Below are 24,491 nucleotides of genomic sequence, written 5' to 3' on the forward strand. Positions count from 1 at the left end.
CTAAAAAATGGTTCCTGTTATCTAAAAGATAATAGGCAGGGGCTAAACTGCTTCCTATATGGGTCTCACAATCAGGAGCGTACATAGAAATCACTGGGCCCCATAGCAAGAATCTGAATTGGGCCCCCTAACTCCGCCCACTACCCACCCCTGGTTCATCCCACCTCCTGTCCTGGCTCCTCCCCTGCCACACCCCCATTTGCCAATAAAGAAATGTATACATATGTTCGTACGTATTGGTACTGACCCAGAGAATGAAGAGCACAGGTCAGTTTTGCGGCAAAGGGAATGCCGTAGGAACAAAACCCTGTGGTATCTGAATCTATGGGACTCCAGTGGATATTCCATAAAAGTTTTATCTGCAGTCCTATGTAACATTACAAATAACACAGTTATAACTCTATGCGTACAGATAATGTTACAGATAATGTAGTAGATGTTACCTCTTGTCCTATGTAACACCACAAATAACACAGTGATAACTCTCTGCGTACAGATATTGTAGTAGATGTTACCTGCAGTCCTATGTGTGAGGAGCTAGTAACCCACATTAGCACTTTTAAAGCATTACTAAAGTTTCCCAAAACTTTTGGTATGTTAAAAGTTGTGATCACAACTTTTGAAATGTCTCTATGACATATCAAAAGTTTTGTGAAAAGTTAGTGACCCTTTAAATCACGCAGTCTCTATGCTGTTCTTGGCTGTGGCCTTAAAAAGTGCAAAGAAATGTGAAATGGGCATTAGTCTGTCTTTTTGTCCCCATAGCAATTCGAATGTTGAATAAACAATTTTTCCTGTGGATGATGAATGCCTCACATTTCATTTCTTGGATCTGAATATGAACATTGGTTTCCACTAGTTCTGCTGAACATGGCCAGTGTTGTGCGGAGAGTCAGGATTGATTAGTGTGTGCATTGCTAATGGTTATTGTGGACCACTTGAAAATTATCAGAGTGCCAGTCATAGTATTCCGTTTACCTGCTGGATAACTGTACGTGAGTGCCTGTGACATCACAAGTGGATTTTATTCCGGTGAGTGACTGTGACATCACAAGTAGGATAAATTCAGGTTAGCAATTGTGACATAACAAGTGGGTTTCATTCTGGTGAATGACTATGACATCACAGGTAGGTTATATTCAGGTTAGTGACTGTGACATCACAAGTGGGTTTCATTTCGGTGAGTGACTGTGACTTCTTAAGTAGGTTATATTCAGGTTAGTAACTGTGACATCACAAGTGGGTTATATTCAGGTGAGCTGCTGTGACAAAACAAGTGTCTCTCTCTCTCAGGTATGCTACTGTGACATCACAGCTGTGATTCCTGATATATAAGTGTAAGGACGTCACAACATACATGTGACATCACAGCTGTTTCAGTGAATTACATTACTGTGACATCGCAATTGCGCCTCTGTCAGGCAAGCGGCTGTGATGTCACAAGTTCCTGTTAGATAATCGCCACCAGGCTCGGACTGGCCCACAGGGGTACTGGTCCACAGGGGTACAGGGGAATCCCCCGGTGGGCCCCTAAGCAAGGTGGGCCCCTATTCTCCCACCCCCTGCACAAGTGGCACATAACACATTAAATTTACTGCACTTAGATACATATAGTACAGACCAAAAGTTTGGACACACCTTCTCATTCAAAGAGTTTTCTTTATTTTCATGACTATGAAAATTGTAGATTTACACTGAAGGCATCAAAACGATGAATTAACATATGTGGAATTCTATACATAACAAAAAAGTGTGAAACAACTGAAAATAGATCATATTCTAGGTTTTTCAAAGTAGCCACCTTTTGCTTTGATTACTGCTTTGCACACTCTTGGCATTCTCTCGATGAGCTTCAAGAGGTAGTCACCTGAAATGGTCTTCCAACAGTCTAGAAGGAGTTCCCAGAGATGCTTAGCACTTGTTGGCCCTTTTGCCTTCACTCTGCGGTCCAGCTCACCCCAAACCATCTCGATTGGGTTCAGGTCCGGTGACTGTGGAGGCCAGGTCATCTGGCGCAGCACCCCATCACTCTTCTTCATGGTCAAATAGCCCTTACACAGCCTGGAGGTGTGTTTGAGGTCATTGTCCTGTTGAAAAATAAATGATGGTCCAACTAAACGCAAACCGGATGGAATAGCATGCCGCTGCAAGATGCTGTGGTAGCCATGCTGGTTCAGTATGCCTTCAATTTTGAATAAATCCCCAACAGTGTCACCAGCAAAGCACCCCCACACCATCACACCTCCTCCTCCATGCTTCACGGTGGGAACCAGGCATGAAGAGTCCATCCGTTCACCTTTTCTGCATAGCACAAAGACACAGTGGTTGGAACCAAAGATCTCAAATTTGGACTCATCAGACCAAAGCACAGATTTCCACTGGTCTAATGTCCATTCCTTGTGTTCTTTAGCCCAAACAAGTCTCTTCTGCTTGTTGCCTGTCCTTAGCAGTGGTTTCCTAGCATATATTCTACCATGAAGGCCTGATTCACACAGTCTCCTCTTAACAGTTGTTCTAGAGATGTGTCTGCTGCTAGAACTCTGTGTGGCATTGACCTGGTCTCTAATCTGAGCTGCTGTTAACCTGCGATTTCTGAGGCTGGTGACTCGAATGAACTTATCCTCCGCAGCTCTTGGTCTTCCTTTCCTGGGGCGGTCTGCATGTGAGCCAGTTTCTTTGTAGCGCTTGATGGTTTTTGTGACTGCACTTGGGGACACTTTCTTAAAGTAATGATGGCCACTCGTTTTTCTTTACTTAGGTGCTTTTTTCTTGCCATAATACAAATTCTAACAGTCTATTCAGTAGGACTATCAGATGTGTATCCACCTGACTTCTCCACAACTAAACTGATGGTCCCAACCCCATTTATAAGGCAAGAAATCCCACTTATTAAACCTGACAGGGCACACCTGTGAAGTGAAAACCATTTCAGGTGACTACCTCTTGAAGCTCATCAAGAGAATGCCAAGAGTGTGCAAAGCAGTAATCAAAGCAAAAGGTGGCTACTTTGAAGAACCTAGAATATGACATATTTTCAGTTGTTTCACACTTTTTTGTTATGTATATAATTCCACATGTGTTAATTTATAGTTTTGATGCCTTCAGTGTGAATCTACAATTTTCATAGTCATGAAAATAAAGAAAACTCTTTGAATGAGAAGGTGTGTCCAAACTTTTGGTCTGTACTGTATATTCAATCTACAGCACCTCAACCAGCCTATGTTCATATAAGAAAACTTGTTCAATTATTTATTATATTCAAATGTATCCGTACAGGTGGGCCCTAAGTACCCCAGTCCGACACTGATCGCCACTGACATCACAAGTTGGTTTCTGTCAGGTAAGATGCTGTGATATCACACCTGTATTTCGGTGAGGTAAGCTACTGGGACATCACAAGTGGATTTCAGACATGTGAGCTTCTGTGTCATTACAGCTTGTTTCCTCAGATAAGATAGGGTGATGTTATAAGTGTTTCAGTCAAGTAACTAGGTGTGACATCACAGCTCACCTTCTCTCAGCTAAGCAGTTGTCAGACTATGGGGGGGGGGGGGGGTCAGTAAGGTTATCTGCTGCTACATCACAACTCGACATCAGATTACCACATGAACATCAAGGAGCCCAAATACTCTTGCACAGAGCCCCTCTGCTATATGTGTCTACTCCTGGCATGTGTGACTATATACATCCTCCTGATAGAAATCCTGCAAAAGGCAGTAGTAGAAACTGCCATATAGTCTGCATTTTAGGAAAAGTCTACCAAAAGGCTTGAAATAATATGGGGCAACATATGACTGGTTGTTTTGGAAGGTCCTTTATAACGTGTCCTGAATATGTTTTCCATCAACATCACCATTTATTCAAGTGCAACACATTCATGTGCAGTCATCAGTCACTAAGAAAGAACCATTTCACACATGGCAGCTTGATGTTGTCTTTATTGGTTTCTTTTTGTTGCATTGTACGGCACAAGAAAACGTGTTTCCTGCCTATGCCCAGTCTCCACAGAGTATATTGACACTGTAAATGTATTGTCATCTGAGGGCAGTTAGTAGTATGTAGCTGGATAAGTACTAGAGGTCGGTGGCTGCAAGAAGCTATCCACAGACTAAACATACATTCTGCAGTTAGACATCTTAATCTTCTGGACAATGGTAATAAAACACATTTTCTGTGCAGTTTCCTTTGGTGCCATACAGAGCCGGTGTATACCCCAGACACTGCAGATATGGTTCAGATATCTGTCAGCAAAGAACTCAACACTGAAGAAGACTACATGCAGACCTACATAATTTTTACATGTAAACATCAGTTATTCTTTGGCATTTGAAGCATTTACATGAATGTTTCTAAGGTTTCGGCATACAGACTTTCAGTGTATGTACTGATGTCATTCATACTCCATTTACGACAGATATCATGGTGACCATCCACAGTGGTCTCAAGGATCTATTTTTCAGTCTTCTGAGCTTCTCTAGGCACAAGGTTCAGTATCACAGGTTTTGTTGTCTTTAGGAATCCTCGGGTGTCAATTTCCACTGGGATCTGTAACATTAGATTTAACAGATTAGGACTTGCATAAAATAGTCTGTACATTAAAGGTGGTTTCCAGTGTCAGGTTATTACAAGTTAACCTTTTTGCGACATCCGCCATATATGTTTGGTTGATGTTGAGTCTTTAAAGATGAAGTCCACTTAGCTCCATAGCTAGCAGGTATCTGCTGTTTTAAAGACAACTCTGATCACAGACTTTTAACCTCTCAGGTGTTGTGGTCAAGTGTGACCACAGCATCTGAGTGGTCCCAGGGTAAGATGCTTCTGGTGACTGAGTACCCACCAACCTCGCAACAAGATCGCAAGAGCGGTTCGTTTGCTATGACAGCCTGGAGTCTTCTGAAGGCTGCTAGATCTGTCATATTAAAGTCCCTATTGAGTCCCGACCTGTCCAGCAAGCAGGACCTGCTGTCTTCCGCTCTGTTCACATTACAGGGCTCCCAGGCTGTCTGTACTGGACTTCTGGATCTCATCTGTCAACTTCTGCACGGACCAGTTCACATGTCTCTCTGCATCCCAAGCAACACATCCCTTGGTTATGTGCCACTTAGGAGCCATGGAGTCAGAAAATAGCAGCAGGTAAGCATAGATTTCTCCACAGGTCCTGCTTTCTGGGAAGGGGTGTGTGATTTTATTTTTAAAAAATGTAATCACGGAAAACTGCTTAAAGAAAAATATATTAATTTTTACTATAGACTGCAATGGTAAACATAAAAGAAAATGTATAAATTTGATATATGAAACTATGGTATATACATGTGATGCCACTGTAACTGTGCTGAACAGAATAAAAGTAACTGTGATGTAATTTTTACTGCACATGAAAATGAAAACCATGAAACAATGGCGGAATTGTGTTTTTAATTTTTTCCATTTCCATCCTGTTTAGAATTTGTTTCCAGCTTTTCACTATGTGGTACACAATATTAAATGGTGCCAATAGAAAGTACAACTTGTCCCGCAAAAAACAAGTGAATAAAAAAAAAAATGCTGTGTCGGGAAAGGGTTAAAGGGGTTGGCCCATCTCACATATTGTGAGGATATGCTAGGATATGCCACCATTGTCTGATATCTCTAGAACAGAGTCTGCAAAGTGAAGGAGAGTAGACTGCGCATGCGCGGCCCCCTCCCTCCCTACATTTCGAGGATGCCACTCGACTCTTTCTGGCAGTCACATAGAGATGAATGGAGGGTGGCCGTGCATGCTCTGTCTGCTCTCCTTCACTTAGCAGATTCTGTTCTAGAGATAGGTGCGGGTCCCAGAGTTGGGTTCGGCACCTTTCAGACATTGGTGGCCAATTTTAGTGATATGCCACCAATGTGTGAGATGGGCCAGCCCCTTTAATGGTTCTATTATGAAGAATTACTTCAACAATATTCTTTATGTTCCAGTTCCTCACCATTTATAGAATTTCTAATTGCTGTCACTGAATAAAAACCGAGCACATATAACACTCACAGTTGTTTTCTACACTGTATTTAGAGTAGGAAATCCTTTGTGAGCCGAATGCATCTGCATCTCTCTACCGAGTGCTTGCTATTATCGGTACAGGTGTGCACTGTCTGTCTAGAGTCCAGACTGTTCTATTCATTATAATCAGGCATCTTTCATCCTGATGAATGTTTGATCGTTCATTGGCTGATCTCTTATACGAGCCTATTATCGGGAACAAGTGTTCGTATTCCTGATAACTGGCCTGAAATCATGCAGTGTAATAGGGCCTTTAGAATCCATTAAATGTGACTTACTGGAGTGTCTTTGCACGTTCGAAAAGAAAAGTTCTGCAGTAGCAGGGTGATCGCTGATTTCATATTGAGCAATGCAAATCTCATTCCTATGCAGTTCCTTGGTCCAGCTCCAAAGGGTAGGAAGGTGTAAGGGTCTTGTGTTTCTCTGTTCTCTTTACTAAATCTGTGCATGAAGAAGAAACAAAATTGTACAAAATGTAAGTGAATCAATAGTGTAATTTCACTGTGACCACAGTCACTGATGATAGTGGGGGTAAGTGGGTCCCTCTATGGATTCAAGATAAAATGTATCCAATTCTGAATTGATTTGTGCTACCACCAGATATAGTGTGTGTGTATGGCTTGACAAAGGCTCCATAGAGAGAGCTGAAACGTTGCTGTTCACATATGGGTGAATAAAATACCCTTTTGCTTTTCACGGATACTTGCTGCCTTGGATTCTTTTTCTACATATATATATATATATATATATATATATATATATGAAAGATGAGACTGCAACTCATTTGTCAGTGCATATTTTTATATAGGACTTATCTGAATTTATATAATAAATGTTGATTGTATGCAAAATTTCTGTTTTAACAGTCAACATGAATATGTAATAAAATACATGTTTTAAACTTTTATAATTGGGGCAAATATCCTGGCAATTTCTTTGAAAAAAAAAAATCACAAAAAAATCTTATAACCAAGAGAAGTCTCAGTATTAAAATGTACAGGAGTTTACCAGAGCAATTCAAAGGGGGTATTTTGGTTATTTAAATTTATTCCCTATCCACAGGATAGGGTATAAGTATTTAATCAGTGGGGTTCCTACTGCTAGGATCCCTAAAAATCACGAGAACGAGGGCCCTAAACGCCACAGGGCCTCTCGAAATAAACGGAAAGGCAGGTCAGGCGTGCATATTGGCTCACTATTCATCTCTATGGGAGTGGTACTCAGCTATCTCCAACAGTCCCACAGAGATGAACGGAGCGGCAGTGAGCACGCCTGACCTCCCAGAATACCCCTTTAATAAAATGATGTTTTTCAGATGTAAATTCTTCCTATGTACAGGTAATTTGTCTTTATACTATTTTGTACTAATATACTAAATACTCCCATATGTATACCTTTCAGGTCTGAATTCTTCTGGTTCAGGCCAGAGCTCTGGGTCACGGTGCAGCACGAAGGCTGGGATCACAGTCACAACGCCCTTGGGGATAGTTACTCCATTGATCTCAGTTGTTGCCTTACATACACGTTCAATTCTGCCGGCTGCAGGGTAGAGCCGCAGGTTTTCGTAAAGCACCATATCAAGGTATTCCATCTGCATCAGAGCTTCGTATGTAGGAGGAGCCTGCAGACAATGAATGCATCGCTTGTTTATTGCCTGGGATTACCTTGTAATGTAAAGGCCTTTATACATTTCACCAAAAGTCCCCCATACCCACGTTAAAAGTGTCTTATTTAGCCAAACCAGTACCCTGTTCTACATTGATGAGGGGCATAAACCCTAAAACAGCAGTCTGCACATGAGTCTTTTTCTTCTTGAAAAGATTTAGCTCTTGACTTCATTGTTCCAAGGCCTATCGAAAGAGCCAGACACTGACATATAGGATAGTCATCCAATAGGTGGAGCCAGATTTTGTTCCACTAGATACGAGCTAAGAGCTTATTTACATTTCCTTTTTCCCAAGGAGCATTTCCTGGCCCATAAGACTCCTGATGCCAACTTGGAGGTCTCCACAAAGAGAAACTTAATTCTTCCAGACCCAAGTCAAAGGCCTCTGCTGTTCTAATGCCTATTTAAAGGGCCAGACATTGACCTATTATGTAGACAGCTTTTTGCCCTCCTAGATAAGAGTTTATTGAAATTCCATGTTCCCCAATGACATCACTTTTTAATTGTCAAAATTATATTCTGAGAGAGCTGTGGCAATCATTATGGCAGAATGGCAAATCTGCTTACTTCCATCTGAATATGGGAGCAGGGCATACATGTATTATAACCGCATATAACTAAGAATGTTTGATGGAAGACTAATACTTTGATTTTAAGTACTAAATGCTACTTGCTGCTTGTACCTACAGTGCTACTGTTACAAGAGAACAGAGACGTGTTCCATCCTGAAGCATCAAACTGAAGGTGCTGTAAATATGTTTTTTGCGTCATTTATAAGAACTTATTTTATAGAACATGCTCAACGTTACTTCTCCATTCTGCGCTATTAGACTTTGTTATTTGTTGGGTAGGTATCTTTTACCTGAACTGTAAGTATAATGGTTGGTGATGTATATTTACTCCCATTGCACCTTTTTAGCTTTTCCATTTTATACTTTAACCTCGTACACCCAGGACAGTGTGCTGGATATGATATATCACCTGATATGAAATACATACAGTACCATGTACCGAGATACAGAATAAACAGGAAAGCACTAGTCACTGACATTTTTTTTTACCTATTGGTGTTACCTTATTGGGGAGTAAGGTGTCAATCTCCTCTTGGAGTTTGGTTTGGACATCAGGGTGAGTTGCCAAATGGTAAGCCAGAAACATAAGTGTAGTACTGGTGGTCTCATAACCAGCTATAATGAAGATAAGCCCCTGAGCCATGATTTCAGTGTCCGTCAGTTCTGTGAAATACATACAAGGCAGAGTTGGTTCCAATCATCTTGAATTTCGCTGGGCATACAATGTGATATGAGAGGAAGTATTTATTTTTACATTTTTCACAAAAATGTATATTTGCTAACTTTATGCTTTAAGTTTAGAATATATAGGATGCAATGGGAAAGAGTAGGTTATAATCACACATCAAATTCTAATTTCTTGTTAAATTCTGGGATTCTGCTTCTTCACTCTCTAAGTGGTGTACAGGAAGCCAAAGAGCAATGGTAGGGGCACAACAACGCAACTTCAATCAGTACTCTTCTGAGGTAGTGAGCATCTACCCAATACTGATTTTCTAATACTTTTGCATTAAGTTGCAATGACATAATAATACTGCATATTCTTTCACTAACAATTTTCTAGTTTTCTGCACATCTGCTCAGTGTTTGGAGGCCTACAGACAGGACACCGATGCAGACAATGAGAGTTCATACCTTTATAGCCATGATTCGCTTCTCCATTGCTGTCATTAGCCTGAGCATCTACCATAAGTTGTAGGAAATCTACTCGATCCTAAAAGGCCAAAGAAACAATCAGAAAATAAAAGCCATATTGAAAATGATGCCCTCGTTCAAGGATTTCAGTATTTCTAATCCCTTCGACATTAGGACTACATTCCAGATACATAGCTTAGGGACTACCTTCACTGCTTCATTTATTAAACCCACCCTTAATTTTTTTTTACCCGTCCTTTCCTTTTTAAAGGATTGTCAGCTAATTTAAAATCTCGGACAAGCCCCTGAACAGTCTAAAATAAAGAATGATGCTATAGTTACCGCTTTCTTTGCTGCCATTTTTGAGCCACTGGTACTGTCCTCCTGCCAGTATACATGGCATATACTTGGACGTCACCACTGCAGTCCATAAACAAGCAGCGACAGGAGAACCGGACTGGTGGCTCAGAGAACACTACTGGCAAAAGAGTACATCATCATTATTTTTTATTTTAGACCATTCGGGGGCTTGTCAAAGATTTTAAATTCTCTCGGACAACCCCTTTAATGGAGTTTTCTGATACTTTTAAAATCAATTTCAGCTCAAAATTGACATAATCTTTCCATAGCAATCAATATTTGCGACATGGGACAAGAGCCAAATCCCACCACATATTAGAGTTAAACATTCACTTACTTTGTGGATTCCTTTCTGCCTGTTTTTTTTAATGCTCTTTATGGCATCTTGAAAAAAGTTGAGGACACTTATTGGAAGGAAGGTAAAGTTGAATTTGTCCAAAATAGGAATCAGGAATGGACACAGCACTGTAAGAAAAGTGAGGAGGATACAAACAAAACATAAATCATTGTAAGATTAAATAATAATAGTCAACTGGCGCTACACCATATAAGAGCGCAGCAGTGTAATAGCAGTCCCGTACTTGCTATGGAGGATGTTGTGCAGGCTAGCTGCACGGGTCCCAAATGTGTATATAAAAGTAAAATGTAACACTGCGCGCTATCGATAGATCAGTTGAGTGTATTAGAATGTACAAAATATAATTAAAATTAAAATAAACAAATAGCTGGCAATCTGCAGAGTCATTTATCGTTCAGACATGTAATGACACAGGCGCGCTACAAAATGTCCGGGTCCTACCTTAACCGCACGTGTACGTGTGGAGGTGCAATGTTCTGCAGCGATCCTCTTCTTGTATTTCTCTGTAATAGCGCAGAAGGGGAAGCGGATCCAAGGGGAGAGGATGGCCAGCATAGACTAGTATTATAGTTATGTTACAATAGGTATTGGGAATATAGCCCCGGCCGGTGGCAAAAAAAAATATTCCCGTTACCTGTGGGTTAATGCTCACGTCTGAGCAAGTGACGTCACCGCAAACTGAGCTACGGGTAGTAGTGGGAGTCAAACTTCCTACGCGTTTCGAGTACGGGCGGTACTCTTCATCAGGGAACGTTACACCCACTACGTATGTTCTCATTATTTATAATGCATGCTGTGCCTTTTCCCCTCCTCCTCATAACAGTTGTTACTAATCAAAACCAAATAGCTCGATCTCTGAGTTAAGGCCCTTCGGCAACATTGTATCTAAATTGAATATCCATTCTGTTTCTTTCTTTGATTGCTTTTTAATATAGTCTCCACCCCGGGCATCCATTTCTATCTTCTCTATGCCCAAAAAAGACATGCCTTCTATTTTTCCTCCATGCAACTCAGTGAAGTGTCTAGAAAGAGGGTGTTCTATTGATTTTTTTCTTATATTATTGATATGTTCACTTATCCGTTTTTTTAATTTTCTTTTTGTGCGTCCAATGTATAGTTTGTGACAGGGGCATTTGATCGCATAAATAACCCCTTCTGTGTTGCAGGAGATGTGCCCCCTTATCTCCTGTTCAAAACTACCCTCATAGTTATTTATGTATTGTGTTTTCACTGTATTTTTTGCTGTATTTTTACATGGGGCACATTTTTTACACGGGAAGAAGCCCTGTGGGAGATTACTCTGGATATTCCTCTTTTTGCCTAATATACCTGCTCCTTTGCTAGTTGAGGCAATCTTGTTGCCTATATTGGTTGCTCTTTTATATATGAAGGATGGTCTTGTTGGTATAAGGTTGCCTATAATCTTGTCTTCTTTCAATATATCCCAGTATTTCTTTACAATTTTTCTAAGAATGTGGGTTTGTGTGTTGTATGGGGTTATAATAGGTGGTATTTTATCCTTTATCTCTGTTTTGTCTTTTTCTTCTTTATTTTCATTTTTCTTTATTATTAATTTTTCTCTTGCTGTCAATTTTATTTCTTTTTTCTGAGCTTCCATTATATCTTCATTGTATCCCTTAGCTGTAAATTTTTTTCCCAGAATTTCTGCTTCTTTAACATATTCTTTGATATCAGTGCAGTTTCTTCTTAGGCGGAGAAATTGGCTCCTGGGTATGTTGTCCAGCCACCTGGGCAAATGACAACTGTCTCTATTAATGTAGCTGTTTGAATCGGTTGGTTTTGAATAAGTCTTAGTGCTAATGTGATCCCCTGTGACATAGATAGTGAGGTCTAAAAAGTTTATTTCATGATTGCTGTGAGTCAAGGTAAAATCCAGATAAAATTCGTTTTTATTAATATCTTCTAAAAATAATTTAAGTGCATCCTCTCCTTTATCCCAAATAAAAATAACATCATCAATGAAACGCCGCCAGAGGACGAGGCCCGCCCGGAGCTCTCCGTTGGGGTGTATGTGGTCCGCTTCCCACCTACCAACGTATAAATTAGCGAACCCCGGTGCGAACCTCGTCCCCATCGCGGCCCCCCATGTCTGTAAATAAAAATCCTCCTTATATTTAAAATAATTCTTTTCTAATATAAATAAAATACATTCGCCTATAAACTCAATTTGGGTACTGTTTAATTCCCCTTTTTGATATAGAAAGTGTTTAGCTGCTGCACATCCTTTATGATTTTCAATAATAGAATATAGGGACTTTACGTCTAAAGTGCCTATTATAAAACCATTTTTCCATTCTATATCTTTTAAAATCTGTAGCACATGATTAGTGTCTTTTAAAAAGGATGGTAACGTCTGTGCGCATGGTTGCAAGAATTGGTCTATATATTTTGACAGTGAACTGGTCAAACATTCAATCCCAGACACTATTGGTCTGCCTGGAGGACTCTGTGTATCTTTATGGATTTTGGGATTTTGATAAAAAATTGCTATTTTTGGATTTTTGATGTCTATAAATACACTTTCACTTTTATTCAGGATACCTTCCATTTTGCCTTTTTGTATTAGTTGTTTTAGGTCTTTTTTAAAAATTTCCGTGGGATCTTTTTTAAGGCGTTTATATGTTTTATTATCACTTAAGATGTTGAAAACCTCCTTCTCATAGTCTTCGCTGTCTAATATAACAATTCCGCCCCCCTTTGTCTGCGGGGCGGATGATGATGTCTTTGTTTTGTTGCATTTTCCGTATTGCTGTTTTCTCTGCCTTGGTTATATTGCCCATATAGTTTTTTCTATATTTGTTGATGTATTTAGTTTTTCTTATTTCTCTGGTAACTAGGTTTGAAAAAGTATTGATAGGTACAGAATATTCATTAACAGGGTCGAATCTAGATTTTATTTTTAGCTCTGTATGAACATATCTATTATCATTGTAGTTTTCATTGTCCCTCTTTACCATATTATTTTTCTCTTTTTTCTTATAATATCTTTTAAGGGCTAGTTTCCTCATAAACTTCCTTATTCCCAAAAAAGCTTCAAATTTATTGAAGTAAGTAGTAGGGGCAAACTTGAGTCCCTTTTTTAGAATGTCATTCTCAGCTCTAGTTAAATCGTGTTTACTCAGGTTATATATTTTCTGTCCTAAGTCGTCGGTAGTAGTCTCTTCCTTTGTTTGTATCTCTGTTATTTTTTTATTATTTTTTTGTCTTTTGGTGTGTTTGCCATGTCATAAGCACAGTGGTTATTATTTCCTTATTGTTTAGAAGCTACAAGCCGTCTCTGACTACTATGGGGACTGTAGTGGACAGGTTATGGCTGTATGTGCTCTAATGTCTACATTAGAGATGAGTCAATCAATTCATCTCATCAGCAAGGACGCTTTCACCTGTGAGGGGGTGCCCACCTGTTGCAAGATTGACAGGACTAGACATTTTGCCTCCTGGCCCTGACAATTTCCTGCCTGCACTAATTAGCAGAGCAAGGGCAAAGGCTGCTCCACTATATTGTGAGTTTGCACTACTGTTACTTACTGCTATTAATTGAAAAGCTCTTAATTGATCTCAGTAGATAGTCTCTAACTTACGTGTTGTTAAGAACAGAGGGTTTAAAAAGGAGAAGGTGAAAAGGTTTCTTCCGTTGGTCACAAATGGATCATTGGGATTGTTCAGTGAATCGACATTCACACTGAAGGATGTACTCAGAACAATGTCCATGCTGTAGCTTCCAAAGATGCTGCAATTACAAAATAGGGATGTACTGTACTCATACCATAGCTAAAATATAATGATTGTGTCCTGTGTATGTATAATGGATTAGGGCTCTGTCATAAGTTTTTAGTTTGGTCAATAATATGATACAATATACTACCAATCAATAATATGTTGCTTAGACAATTGCCCCCGCTTGAAGGGCATCTGTCAGCAGATTTGTACCTATGAAACTGACTGACCTGTTACATGTGCGCTTGGCAGCTGAAGGACATCTGTGTTGGTCTCATGTTTATATGTGACCGCATTGCTGAGACTGATTAAGTTTCAATATATGCAAATAAGCCTCTAGGAGCAATGTAGGCGCTGCCGTTACACCCTGGAGGCTCTGCTCTTTCTGTAACTACTGTGCCATCTCCACTGTTTATTGACAGGGGCAGGCAGTGTAAACATCATCAGGCCTGGCCATGTCAATCAAAGTGGAGAGGGCACTGCAGTTGCAGAGAGAGATTAGCCTCTAGGAGTAACAGTAACGTCCCTAACGTTTCTCCTAGAGGTTGATTTGCATATATTAAAACTTAATTTTTCTCTGCAATGTGGGCACATATGAACATGGCCTTTAAGGATAGTAAAAAGAGCACCACGTATGCCAATGAATTTATGTGGCAGATCCCTCTTGTTTGTCCATCAGGAATCTGTCCTGAAAACATGCCAAGAGCCATGCTCTAGTTTATATAAACTGTAACAAAGATATGTACTTACTTCTTCATATCTATGAATTCTTTGTTATCTACTTTCTTCTGAATATTCTTCACTAAAAGGTCTCCATACTGTTTAACTATCGGGAACATCTGTAAGAGTGGCACCATTTAGTATTTCAGATAATTTAGCAGGGAACTGGAAAAAAATTCCAAATGGGGTGGATTTTTTATTTTTTAAATGCAATTCCACCACAGTTTTATGTTTTGTTTAGTTTTTTCTTACAGCATTCTGTATGCAGTAAAACTGACCTTCTTTCTCTGGGTCAGTACGATTACAACAATACCACATTTTTAAAGGTTTTTCTTTATATTATATATTATCATATTCTAACCTCTATAATTTTTTTGATATTTATGTCTATAGAGCTGTGTGAAGCCTCATTTTTTGCAGGGCGATCTGTACTTTTCACTGATTTTGGGGTGTGTGAGACTTTTTTTCAAATTTTTGGAGGAGGTGAAGTGACAAAAACATGGCAATTTTTATTCGCAGTAATGGGATAAATATTTTTATATTTTATTAGTACTGGCATTTTCGGACGCGGTGAAGGCTTTTATTAATTATTTATCTATTTTTTGGGGAGGGGAAGGGAGGGTGATTTGAACTTTTATATTTTTTAAAAACGTTTATTATTTTCTTTGTCATCCTAGGTGACTATAACAAGCACTGGATTGCATCATTAGATTGCTAATTATATTCTGTGATGGATATTTATCTATCACAGAACACAGTATTCAGTATATTCCAATACAGTGCTGCCTGTGTTAGAGTATACCAGTGAGAGCCCGATCCCATCACAGGAACAGCTTCCCCCATCTCGGCCGGCAGCATCAAGGACGATTACAGACATTAGCCCAGGCCTCTGCTGTTTGAAACAGCAGCTACCCAGCGGCTATGCCACCTGCTGCGCTTGGGCGGGGGTGCCATCTTTAAAGTGACAACTACCACTGTACATGTACGGCGGAGGTTGTCAAGGGGTTATCCGTTTGGTGCTACAAAATAATTTTCTTTTCTTTTTTTTCTTCTTTTTTTACTCCCTGCCTTTTTCAAGACTCATAATTTTTCACTTTTCTGTTCACATAGCCGTATGAGGGCTTTTTTTTTCTAAGACAAGTTGTACTTTCTAGTAGCTCCATTTTAATTTCTATACAACGTGTTGGAAAGCTGTGCAAAGATTATTAATGGGTTGGAATTGGGGGGGGGGAAAGCATCAACTTTTTACATGTTTTTACAATATTTACTGTGCACTAAAAATGTATAAATGGCTAACCTGCTCGGTCCTGATAAAGGTTGAGCACAGCCAACAGGAGCAGAAGGGGCTTGGGAGAGCACCACAACCACTTTTTTTTTTAAATGATTATGGTCCCATATTTTAGATCATAGTTTATAACAATTTTAATGATCAAAATGGTAATATTCTCGCATACTTATTTATGACATACAGATATATATATATATACTTTCCAAAAAACGAGGCAGCACTTCCAGATTTCTGTGAAAGGGTGAAGACCCCAAACTTTATTCCCCAACTTTATTGCTGGGGAATAAAGTTTTGGGTCTTCACCCTTTCACCGAAATCTGGAAGTGCTGCCTCGTTTTTTGGAAAGTATACATCGTGGAGGAGAAGCAGGCCTCTAGGAGGAATTGCACCCAGTGCACACTGTCTGACTGTGCTGCTGCGGTATTTGTTTTATATATATATATATATATATATATATATATATGTATAAAGAAAGACATATATATGTATGTATGTATGTTCCGCAATCACTCAAAAACGCAACCATCAATTTCAACAAAACTTGGTATGCACATCCCTTGCTACCTGAAAATAAATCTTGTGGGGGGGGGTCACAGCTCTCTAGGACGTACCGTTTCTGAGATATTCCCCAAAAATGACCTGCATTAGCCAATACAAGCCTGCAAGTCTTTCTCTTCATATCCCAACTGCCAAACACACGGTCACATGTCCCTTATCAGCCAATCTCCGGGGAAGAAGCCAGTTCACTGGCGAAACGACGTTGGGAGGAGGTGACTGAGGGATCGGTACGTTCTTTTGGGGTATTTACCTTTGCTTGATGATTTCCACATTTAGTTTACCAACATCCTTATCGAACCTTTACGTCCGGGGGGCTACCTGTTCCTTGTTGGTTCTATGTGTGGCTCTCTCTTTTAACTCTGGATGCCCCGTGTGTCGATCCCCCAGTCCCCTCCTAGGTTTTTTATTCCTCACCAAAGTACGTTATGTCTTTTTCTGCCGATTTTACATATTATAATGTCTGTCTAATGTTTATTGAATAAATAATTTTCTATTTATTTACATGGTCGAGCCGCGGTTCAATTTTTTTGTGTGTTAGTTTTGATTAGTGGAGGCTCTTTTCAATATTTTTTCTATGACCAGGTGTTAAAAATTGGTGGGTGTCCACATACACACAGTTGTACTCCAGGTTTCCATAACAACCCAGCCATTTTTCTTCACTGCCCTATGTGTCGTGCAACAAGTTGCACAACACATAGGGTGCAACTACTACACAGCTACATGTGTCGCGTGACATTGATGTTGCACCAATGTCACGTGACAATTTTTATAATGATAGTCTATGGTGTCGCACTGCGACATGTGACATACTTTGACGCGACTGCCGCAGAAAAATCCATCTTGGATGGATTTTTTGCGACAGTCGTGTTGCATTTGCAGCATGCCATATGTCACAGTGTGACACCATAGCCTAAAATTATAAAAATAGTTGAGACAAAATGTAATGCGACACATGTCGTCGTGTAGTTCTATCATTAAAGGGGCAGGCCACTGTGGAGGTCACTGTTAAAGGGGCAGACACTGTGGCGGTCACTGTTAAGGGGGCAGGGGCCACTATTAAAGGGGCAACTACTGTGAGGTCACTGTTAAGGCAGCAGGGTACTGTGGAGGTCACTGTTAAGGCAGCAGGGTACTGTGGAGGTCACTGTTAAGGCAGCGGGGTACTGTGGAGGTCACTGTTAAGGCAGCAGGGTACTGTGGAGGTCACTGTTAAGGCAGCGGGGTACTGTGGAGGTCACTGTTAAGGGGGAGAGCCCCTGAGGAGGTCACTGTCAAAGGAGTGGGGTGCTGTGAAACTCGCTGTTAAAGGGTCGGGCTGCTGTGAAGGTGAAAGTTAAGGGGATGCGCTGTTGTGGAGGTCACATTTTAAAGGGGTGTTGGGGGACTGTGCGGGGGTCAGTATTAAGGAGTGGGGGACTGTGGAGTTCACTGTTAAAGGGGCGGCGTGCTATAGAGGTCACTATTATGGGGATACTGTTGATATCTTTTAACGACACACAAAGATTAAATTAAATAGATTAAATATACCCGTGCGAAGCCGGGTCCTTCTGCTAGTGTCTATATCATTTACCTGCTTAAGTTTACCACTGGTGAATGTTGGTGACAACACTGTTCTTATCCTCTTCCACTGGTCATCTGCAGCAATTGACACGGCAGACTTTAGAGGGCCATTAAGGCCAAAATTCTAAAAAAGAAGCAAACATATTATTAATAAAAGATTAGGAAAAAAAAACATCAGAAATAGCCAAAAGCAAATGAAAACTGGATTTGGTTGGAGGACTTACTCTTCTGTTTGTAAAAATAGTATAGCATTCCTTAACTAGAATGGCTTTAATGATAGCTGGGTCCATAATGGCAAGTACCGGCTGTCTCCCATCATAGAACCTGGTAAAGAAAATAGAGACGTTCATATGTGGCGATGACCACCACTATGGCACATGGTAAATGCTTTTATTCACCTAGTAAAAGTTGAACTGCCTGTGCCACATTAAAAAGTGTACCCTGCAAGTGCACACAGCACAGTACCTCAGTGAAGAAATTGTATTGTTAATTACCATATTTGTAATAGCAATTCATTCAAAAAGATTTTGGGGGTCACTTTCTAATCTGAAATACGCCTAAATTAGGCGTATTTCAGGCTCAGATGGCGGCGCAATGGTTAGTTGCACCACTATCTGCGACTTTTCCCTGCTCACGCCAGGTCTAAACTTTTGGGCGTGGCGTGAGCAGGGAAAAGTCGCAGGCCCATCTAATTCATCATTTTCTATGCCTGTTTCAGGAATATTGGGCAGTGTAAATCCACTTAAATCAGGAAATGGAATGACTGCTACCATGTTATAGAAAATAGCGGTTTCATTAACACACATAATATTTTTTACTTACCCCCATATTTTTCCAAACTTTTTGAAACATTCCATGTCAAATTCAAAAACTCCCTGAAAAAAAAGTATGCTTTACTAACAGTAATCCCAGACTTAAGGAAGTTCGTAGATTAACTGGTTTGGACATACATGAAGCAAATTCTTACGAAACATAAAAAAAACATATTAGGGAAGGCCATTCATTTATTAAAATTCATCTTAAAATGCTAACTTTTCTCAGCCTGTTTATTGTGGGTGATGACATACATCCTTCTACTCTATACAGATTCTCTAGAAATCAAAATTGCTGCAATGTTTCAGCATTAAAAATGTAAACTCCTTGTGCTGAGCATATCTAATTATCTATAGATCTGATATGAATGTAGACATAAGTGAAAGCAACAGACCCATTAATAGATACATTCAAACCATGCAGGTTCAGCATCAGCACCAGGGCAGGTGCCAAAGCTCATGGGGCTGGGAAGTCCATGATAATTTGGACAAGCTTTTCAGACATATTGCAGGGACCACAGACAGCTTTATTGCTCTGCTACATGCAGCAAGCTCCCCAGGACTGTAAATTAGATGGTTTTACAACAGGTAGTAGCAATTCCAGAATCCTGATAAACTAAAGTTTTACAGGAATTCGAAACAGTGGTGATCAATATGATCTACTGCTGCTATACCGCCATGACCAGCTTTACCCTCACCTACTGTGTCCTTCCTCCATACCTTGTAGATTGTAAGTCCTCACGGGCAAGGCCCTCTCTCCTTCTGTACCAGTCTGTAACGCGTCTTGTTCATGCTTATTGCACTTGTCTGTATTATGAATATATACCACTTTTCATATGTACAGCACCATGGAGTGAATGGCACTTTAATAATAATAATGATCTACTCTCTGTATACAGCTTGCTGATGTATTCTCTCAAAGTATTTTATTTTTGTGAAAATACGAAGACTTAGAGGGAAATACAAAAATTACTGATACTAATAGTAATGTCATCGCAATAGTATTTACATTGGCTTCTCGTCACTGGGTGTATGTGTTCCATGCATTATCAGTCTTCAGGTTCATAAAATCATTCATAAAACTGTATCTCACAATCTTTACTATTTCCTGGAAGTTCTGCATACACTGATTACTAAGGCACAGAGCCTCATTTAAGATCAAATCATGCGTATGCTGTATTATATTCAGTGATGCTATATTCCTATATGGTGTCACCCAATAATACTACAATACAAGCATTGTGATATAAATATAATGTTACTTCACTATATATATTTACCACCCCTAGTTTACCTATAGTAGCAGTGTTATATATTCCTTTTTCTTATTTGTTCCCAGTGCCTGATATGTGCTTTATTGCGCTGTTCAGCCTTCTCTGTCTGCTGGTTCAGCATTCAGCTACATTCCAACGTCGCTACCTTTCCTAGTACATTTTTTAATGCTTCTTATTACCAGATTTTATTAAAAAAAATATATAAATGAATTGTGTATTTTTAATGCAGCATAAGGTTATATAAGTTGTAATTGAAATAAAATGTGATTAGTGTGTCTTTTTACTCACATTTCTGTTTTCAAGAAAAGTACCAAAGAATGGTAGGGGCTTAGGGCCAGGTATTCCATATTTTTTAAAAAGTCTGTATGGCCAGATTCCATAACTGGAAAAGAATAAAAAATGTGTCATTTATTATCATATTTTCTCCAATATTCAAGATACAGTCACATTGTACAAACCTTATGGACATGGTAACAAATAAGTACAATCCTGTGCATGAAAGGGTTAATAGATTACGACAGTAATCCTAGAGGGAGGATCCATTACCAGGGAAGCAGAAGCATACAGTACAGATACCAGAGAGCTGGCCGTTCCTGGTTACGAGTGTTAGGGAGAAGATGTCAGCCATTCCTGGGGGGCAGCTCTTTCCTAGAAATGCTCTCAGGCCCCGTGGAAAATATCTGGGAAGTTTACATGATTGCAGAAACTGCCTGTCAGCTGTATACAACCTTCATATAAAAACTACAGAGTATATACAGCCTACAAGCACAGAAAAGCTGCCAATCGGTGTGAGTTCAGTTACAGACTGGGTTCATGCACCTTGTATCTCTTAGTATATAACTTTTTAAAGGGAGGAGATCCATGATGATCAATTGATCATTTAAAGTGGTTCTCCGGGAAACTAAACTAAATAAAAATATATATAATGTAAAAACATTCATAAGTACCTTTATTTATCAAAAGGAGCTTGTTTTCCTTAGGGAGTTATCATTGTGGGACCCTAAAATGGCTGCCATCAAGTCATTGCGTCAGAAACACGTCCTAGACTGTCCAGTACACTCACTAGGACGGGCTGCGTCAGCACCAGCAGCTCATGGCAGAAAAAGTCCTTCACTTTTTTCCCACCCAAAATAACGGATCTCTGATAAAACTGACAAAAACGGATGCAAAATAAGCACAACGGATGCTCAAATAAGAGGATTATTTTTTATTCTGTTCTGTGACGGATCAGAACAGAAAACAAAATGTTGATGTGAATACGGCACAATATAAATATGTGTTTGTAGAGAGGGAGCGACACCCGCTTGTGTGATGGTGATGTGAACACAGCCTTACAAATATATGTGATGTATATAGAGAAACTTTTATAAATAAATGCTAGTCATCTAGATCTAATTCTTCTTTATTGGATTATAATGATTTGCATACCATTGTTTTGAGAGCTTTGTGACAAGGAAGGTTCAGTTTCTGATAACCTCAGAAAGTTGCCTGAAACGAGTAGCTTACAGGATGCAGCCGGCCTCACTCCTGCCAGGCTGGCAGGGCACAGCACAGACTGTGATAGGAGTAGATTCCTTGTAAATTTGCTGCTTCAGAGCCCTGCCGGGTGCCCGAGACGGATCGCAAGCACAGTCTTCGGGGAGCTGGTTTCTCCTCTTCAATGGGAACTGCCTGAGCACAGTGCGCACGCTCTAATATGCGCGTTCACGTCTCACTAGCAGTCAGCTCAACCAGGAAGTTACCTCAGGCTGAACAGCAGTGTTCCCTCTAAGCTGCGCGGGTGCGCGGCCACACAGCAATTATAGTGCCCCCGCTCACAAGTTTTCAAAGTTCGCTCAGCGCACACCCTGCTGGCAAAATGCCCACGTTTATTTCTCCTACGTCCTACAGGACGTTCTGTGTGCCATGCTACTGCTGCCTCCTCCTTCTTTTTCTGACCCGAAGAGGAAGACTGGGCACACAGCAGCAGGGCGAGATAACTTGAAGGCGGCAGCGCCATCTTAGAGGCTAGAGTGAGTCTCTAATGAGTGTGGTGATTTTCTTCTCCCTTCAGCTCAGAGTAAATGTATGAGGAGAGGAAGTGTCAGGCTGTCGCCTTAGCATCAGCAATAAGAGTCAGAATGCACCCAGCAGCACGGCACCGGCCGCATTGTTTCTCCCTGCTAGCACTGGAATGATGGCCCCCTCATTGTATACAGTGATAGGCTATGATGGGCATCTCCTCTCCATACAGTGATAGGCTATGATGGGCATCTCCTCTCCATACAGTGATAGGCTATGATGGGCATCTCCTCTCTTATACAGATTTTTTTATGTACAGCTGGTTTAAGTTATACAGCTTGCAGTTATATGGACCATGATACTGGTATAACCTAGTTATACGCCTGTATTATACAGGAGATGCCCACTTGCCCAGGTTATACCAGCAAGGTCCATATCACTATATACAAGAAGATGTATAACTTATACCTGCTGTACATATATAATTATATACAGGAGATACCCAGGTTATACCAGCATGGTCCATATCACTATATACAAGAAGATGTATAACTTATACTTGATGTACATATATAATTATATACAGGAGATACCCAGGTTATACCAGCATAGTCCATATAACTATATACAAGAAGATGTATAACTTATACCTGCTGTACATATATAATTATACACAGGAGATACACAGGTTATACCAGCATAGTCCATATCACTATATACAAGAAGATGTATATAAGCTGTACATATATAATTATATTCGACGATTATCTCTTGTTTGATTGTCCTATCGCCCACCTTTGACTAAGCATTGCCCATCTTCAAGCCAACCCCGCTCAGCAGCTGCCAAGGCTTAGAGGGAACACCGCTGAACAGTGTCTCGAGCTGCTGGTGTTGATGCAGCCCGTCCTAGTGAGTGCATTCTAGGACATGTTGGCAGCCATTTTAGAATCCCACAATGATAACTCCCTAAGGAAAACAAGCTTCTTTTGATAAGTAACGGTACTTATGAATGTTTTTACTATGACATAATGTTTATTTTTTTAGTTTTGTTTCCCGGAGAACCCCTTTAACACAGTACAAGATGTGCAGTAACTTTAGTATGTTTAGGTTTAGTACCCTACAGCTGACCTCAGGGGCCTCAGCTAGGGGACAGGGTTTACATGTCTCATCCAGGGACGAGAAATGCATACATACAGGTTCACTAATATAAAGTTACAACCCTTCGCTTATTTTTTGGCAGAAAGGACAAAAACACTTTAGATTAAGAGAGAATGATCTTACTAAGCGAGAAGTGCCAGCAGGATGATGAGCAGGATCCATGTTTCCTTGGAGAAATCTGGGATGAGATACATGCTTAATCTTCCTAGATGTTGACCCCTCTTGTATATACTTTCCCTGCTTCTTGATGGTGTTCCTGCCTTTCTGGCTCTCTGCACTCAGCTAGCTGTTAATATACTGCTTCCTTCCCAAACCCTATGACGCTGCTCTGGAGGAGGGATCACTTTTTCTGAGAACATTGCTGGCAACAGGCCTGGGACTTGTGTACATACGGGGAGAGGCGACATCCACTGTTCTTTTTTTTCTGCCACACAATGTAAACTACTGTAATGTCTCCGAAATGTACAGAAAAGCCCACAGTGCTAGTCAGCATTTATATTATTGCTTCTGTGGCAATGTGAACATTGAGGTGTTGTTTCCCCAGGTTCCAGTCCGGGACTTAGGGCATGCTCATGTCCTGGGATCCTTTTTAATCCTGCTACTGGATCTTGGGTGGGTCTCACTCTGGAGAGTCTGTGTGCAGCAGAGGCCTGGGAAGGCTCTGTACAAGTGGGCTCAGCCGAGCTGGCTGAGGGGTTACGGGCTAGGTGTTAGCCTGAACTTTGGGGGACTCCGCGAGGTCTTGTAATCGACGGTGGTTAGGCCAGAGTCAGGAGGACTTCTGGGCCACAATCCCCCAAAAGGTACTGGACTTTGTTACAGCCTGGAAGTGCTGAATTGTTAGGCTGGTTAAAGCCGCATGTTCGTCCCGTGTGTGAACAGGGCTTTCAGTGAGGTAGGGAGTCCTCATGTTTAGTTAGAGCCCAGCCGGGCAGGTGTTTTATTTGTATTGTTTGTTTTGTTTTTGCTGAGGTGCCAAATACAAGCAATGTTTGGTCGCTAACCCTGTGGTCGATGAAGATCATTGTGAGAATGACCCCCGAATAAGAGACGATCCCTTACAATTCATAAAGAGGAACACTACAGCCATAAGGGATTGGTGCAGGGCCACATGCAATTCTTGGACAATCTGTATAGCACTATAATTTCTGCAGTATATTATTTGGGGGTATTGGGAAGCACAGTAGGCATAGTATTGGGGTTAACAGCAGGATAACACTTTTGGGGCACCAGGGTGAGGTGTTTGTTTGGGGTACATAACACTTTT

At 40.4% G+C, this 24,491-nt stretch overlaps 1 protein-coding gene across 1 annotated transcript; it reads right to left on the reverse strand.

The window, feature by feature from the left end:
- Positions 1-3,920: 3,920 nt before the first annotated feature.
- LOC122940690 (cytochrome P450 3A24-like) lies at positions 3,921-23,504 on the reverse strand. The gene is made up of 13 exons (XM_044297399.1): positions 23,348-23,504; positions 20,354-20,447; positions 18,802-18,854; positions 18,204-18,303; positions 17,990-18,103; positions 14,604-14,692; positions 13,718-13,866; positions 10,095-10,222; positions 9,398-9,476; positions 8,766-8,926; positions 7,420-7,646; positions 6,304-6,466; positions 3,921-4,545 (listed from the first exon to the last, which is right to left on the reverse strand). Exons 1-13 carry the CDS (start codon positions 23,416-23,418, stop codon positions 4,450-4,452), a joined length of 1,524 nt encoding a protein of 507 aa, XP_044153334.1. The 5' UTR covers positions 23,419-23,504; the 3' UTR covers positions 3,921-4,449.
- Between the last annotated feature and the right edge of the window lie 987 nt (positions 23,505-24,491).

This window comes from Bufo gargarizans, chromosome 1, assembly GCF_014858855.1.
Source record: "Bufo gargarizans isolate SCDJY-AF-19 chromosome 1, ASM1485885v1, whole genome shotgun sequence".
NCBI lineage: Eukaryota > Metazoa > Chordata > Amphibia > Anura > Bufonidae > Bufo > Bufo gargarizans.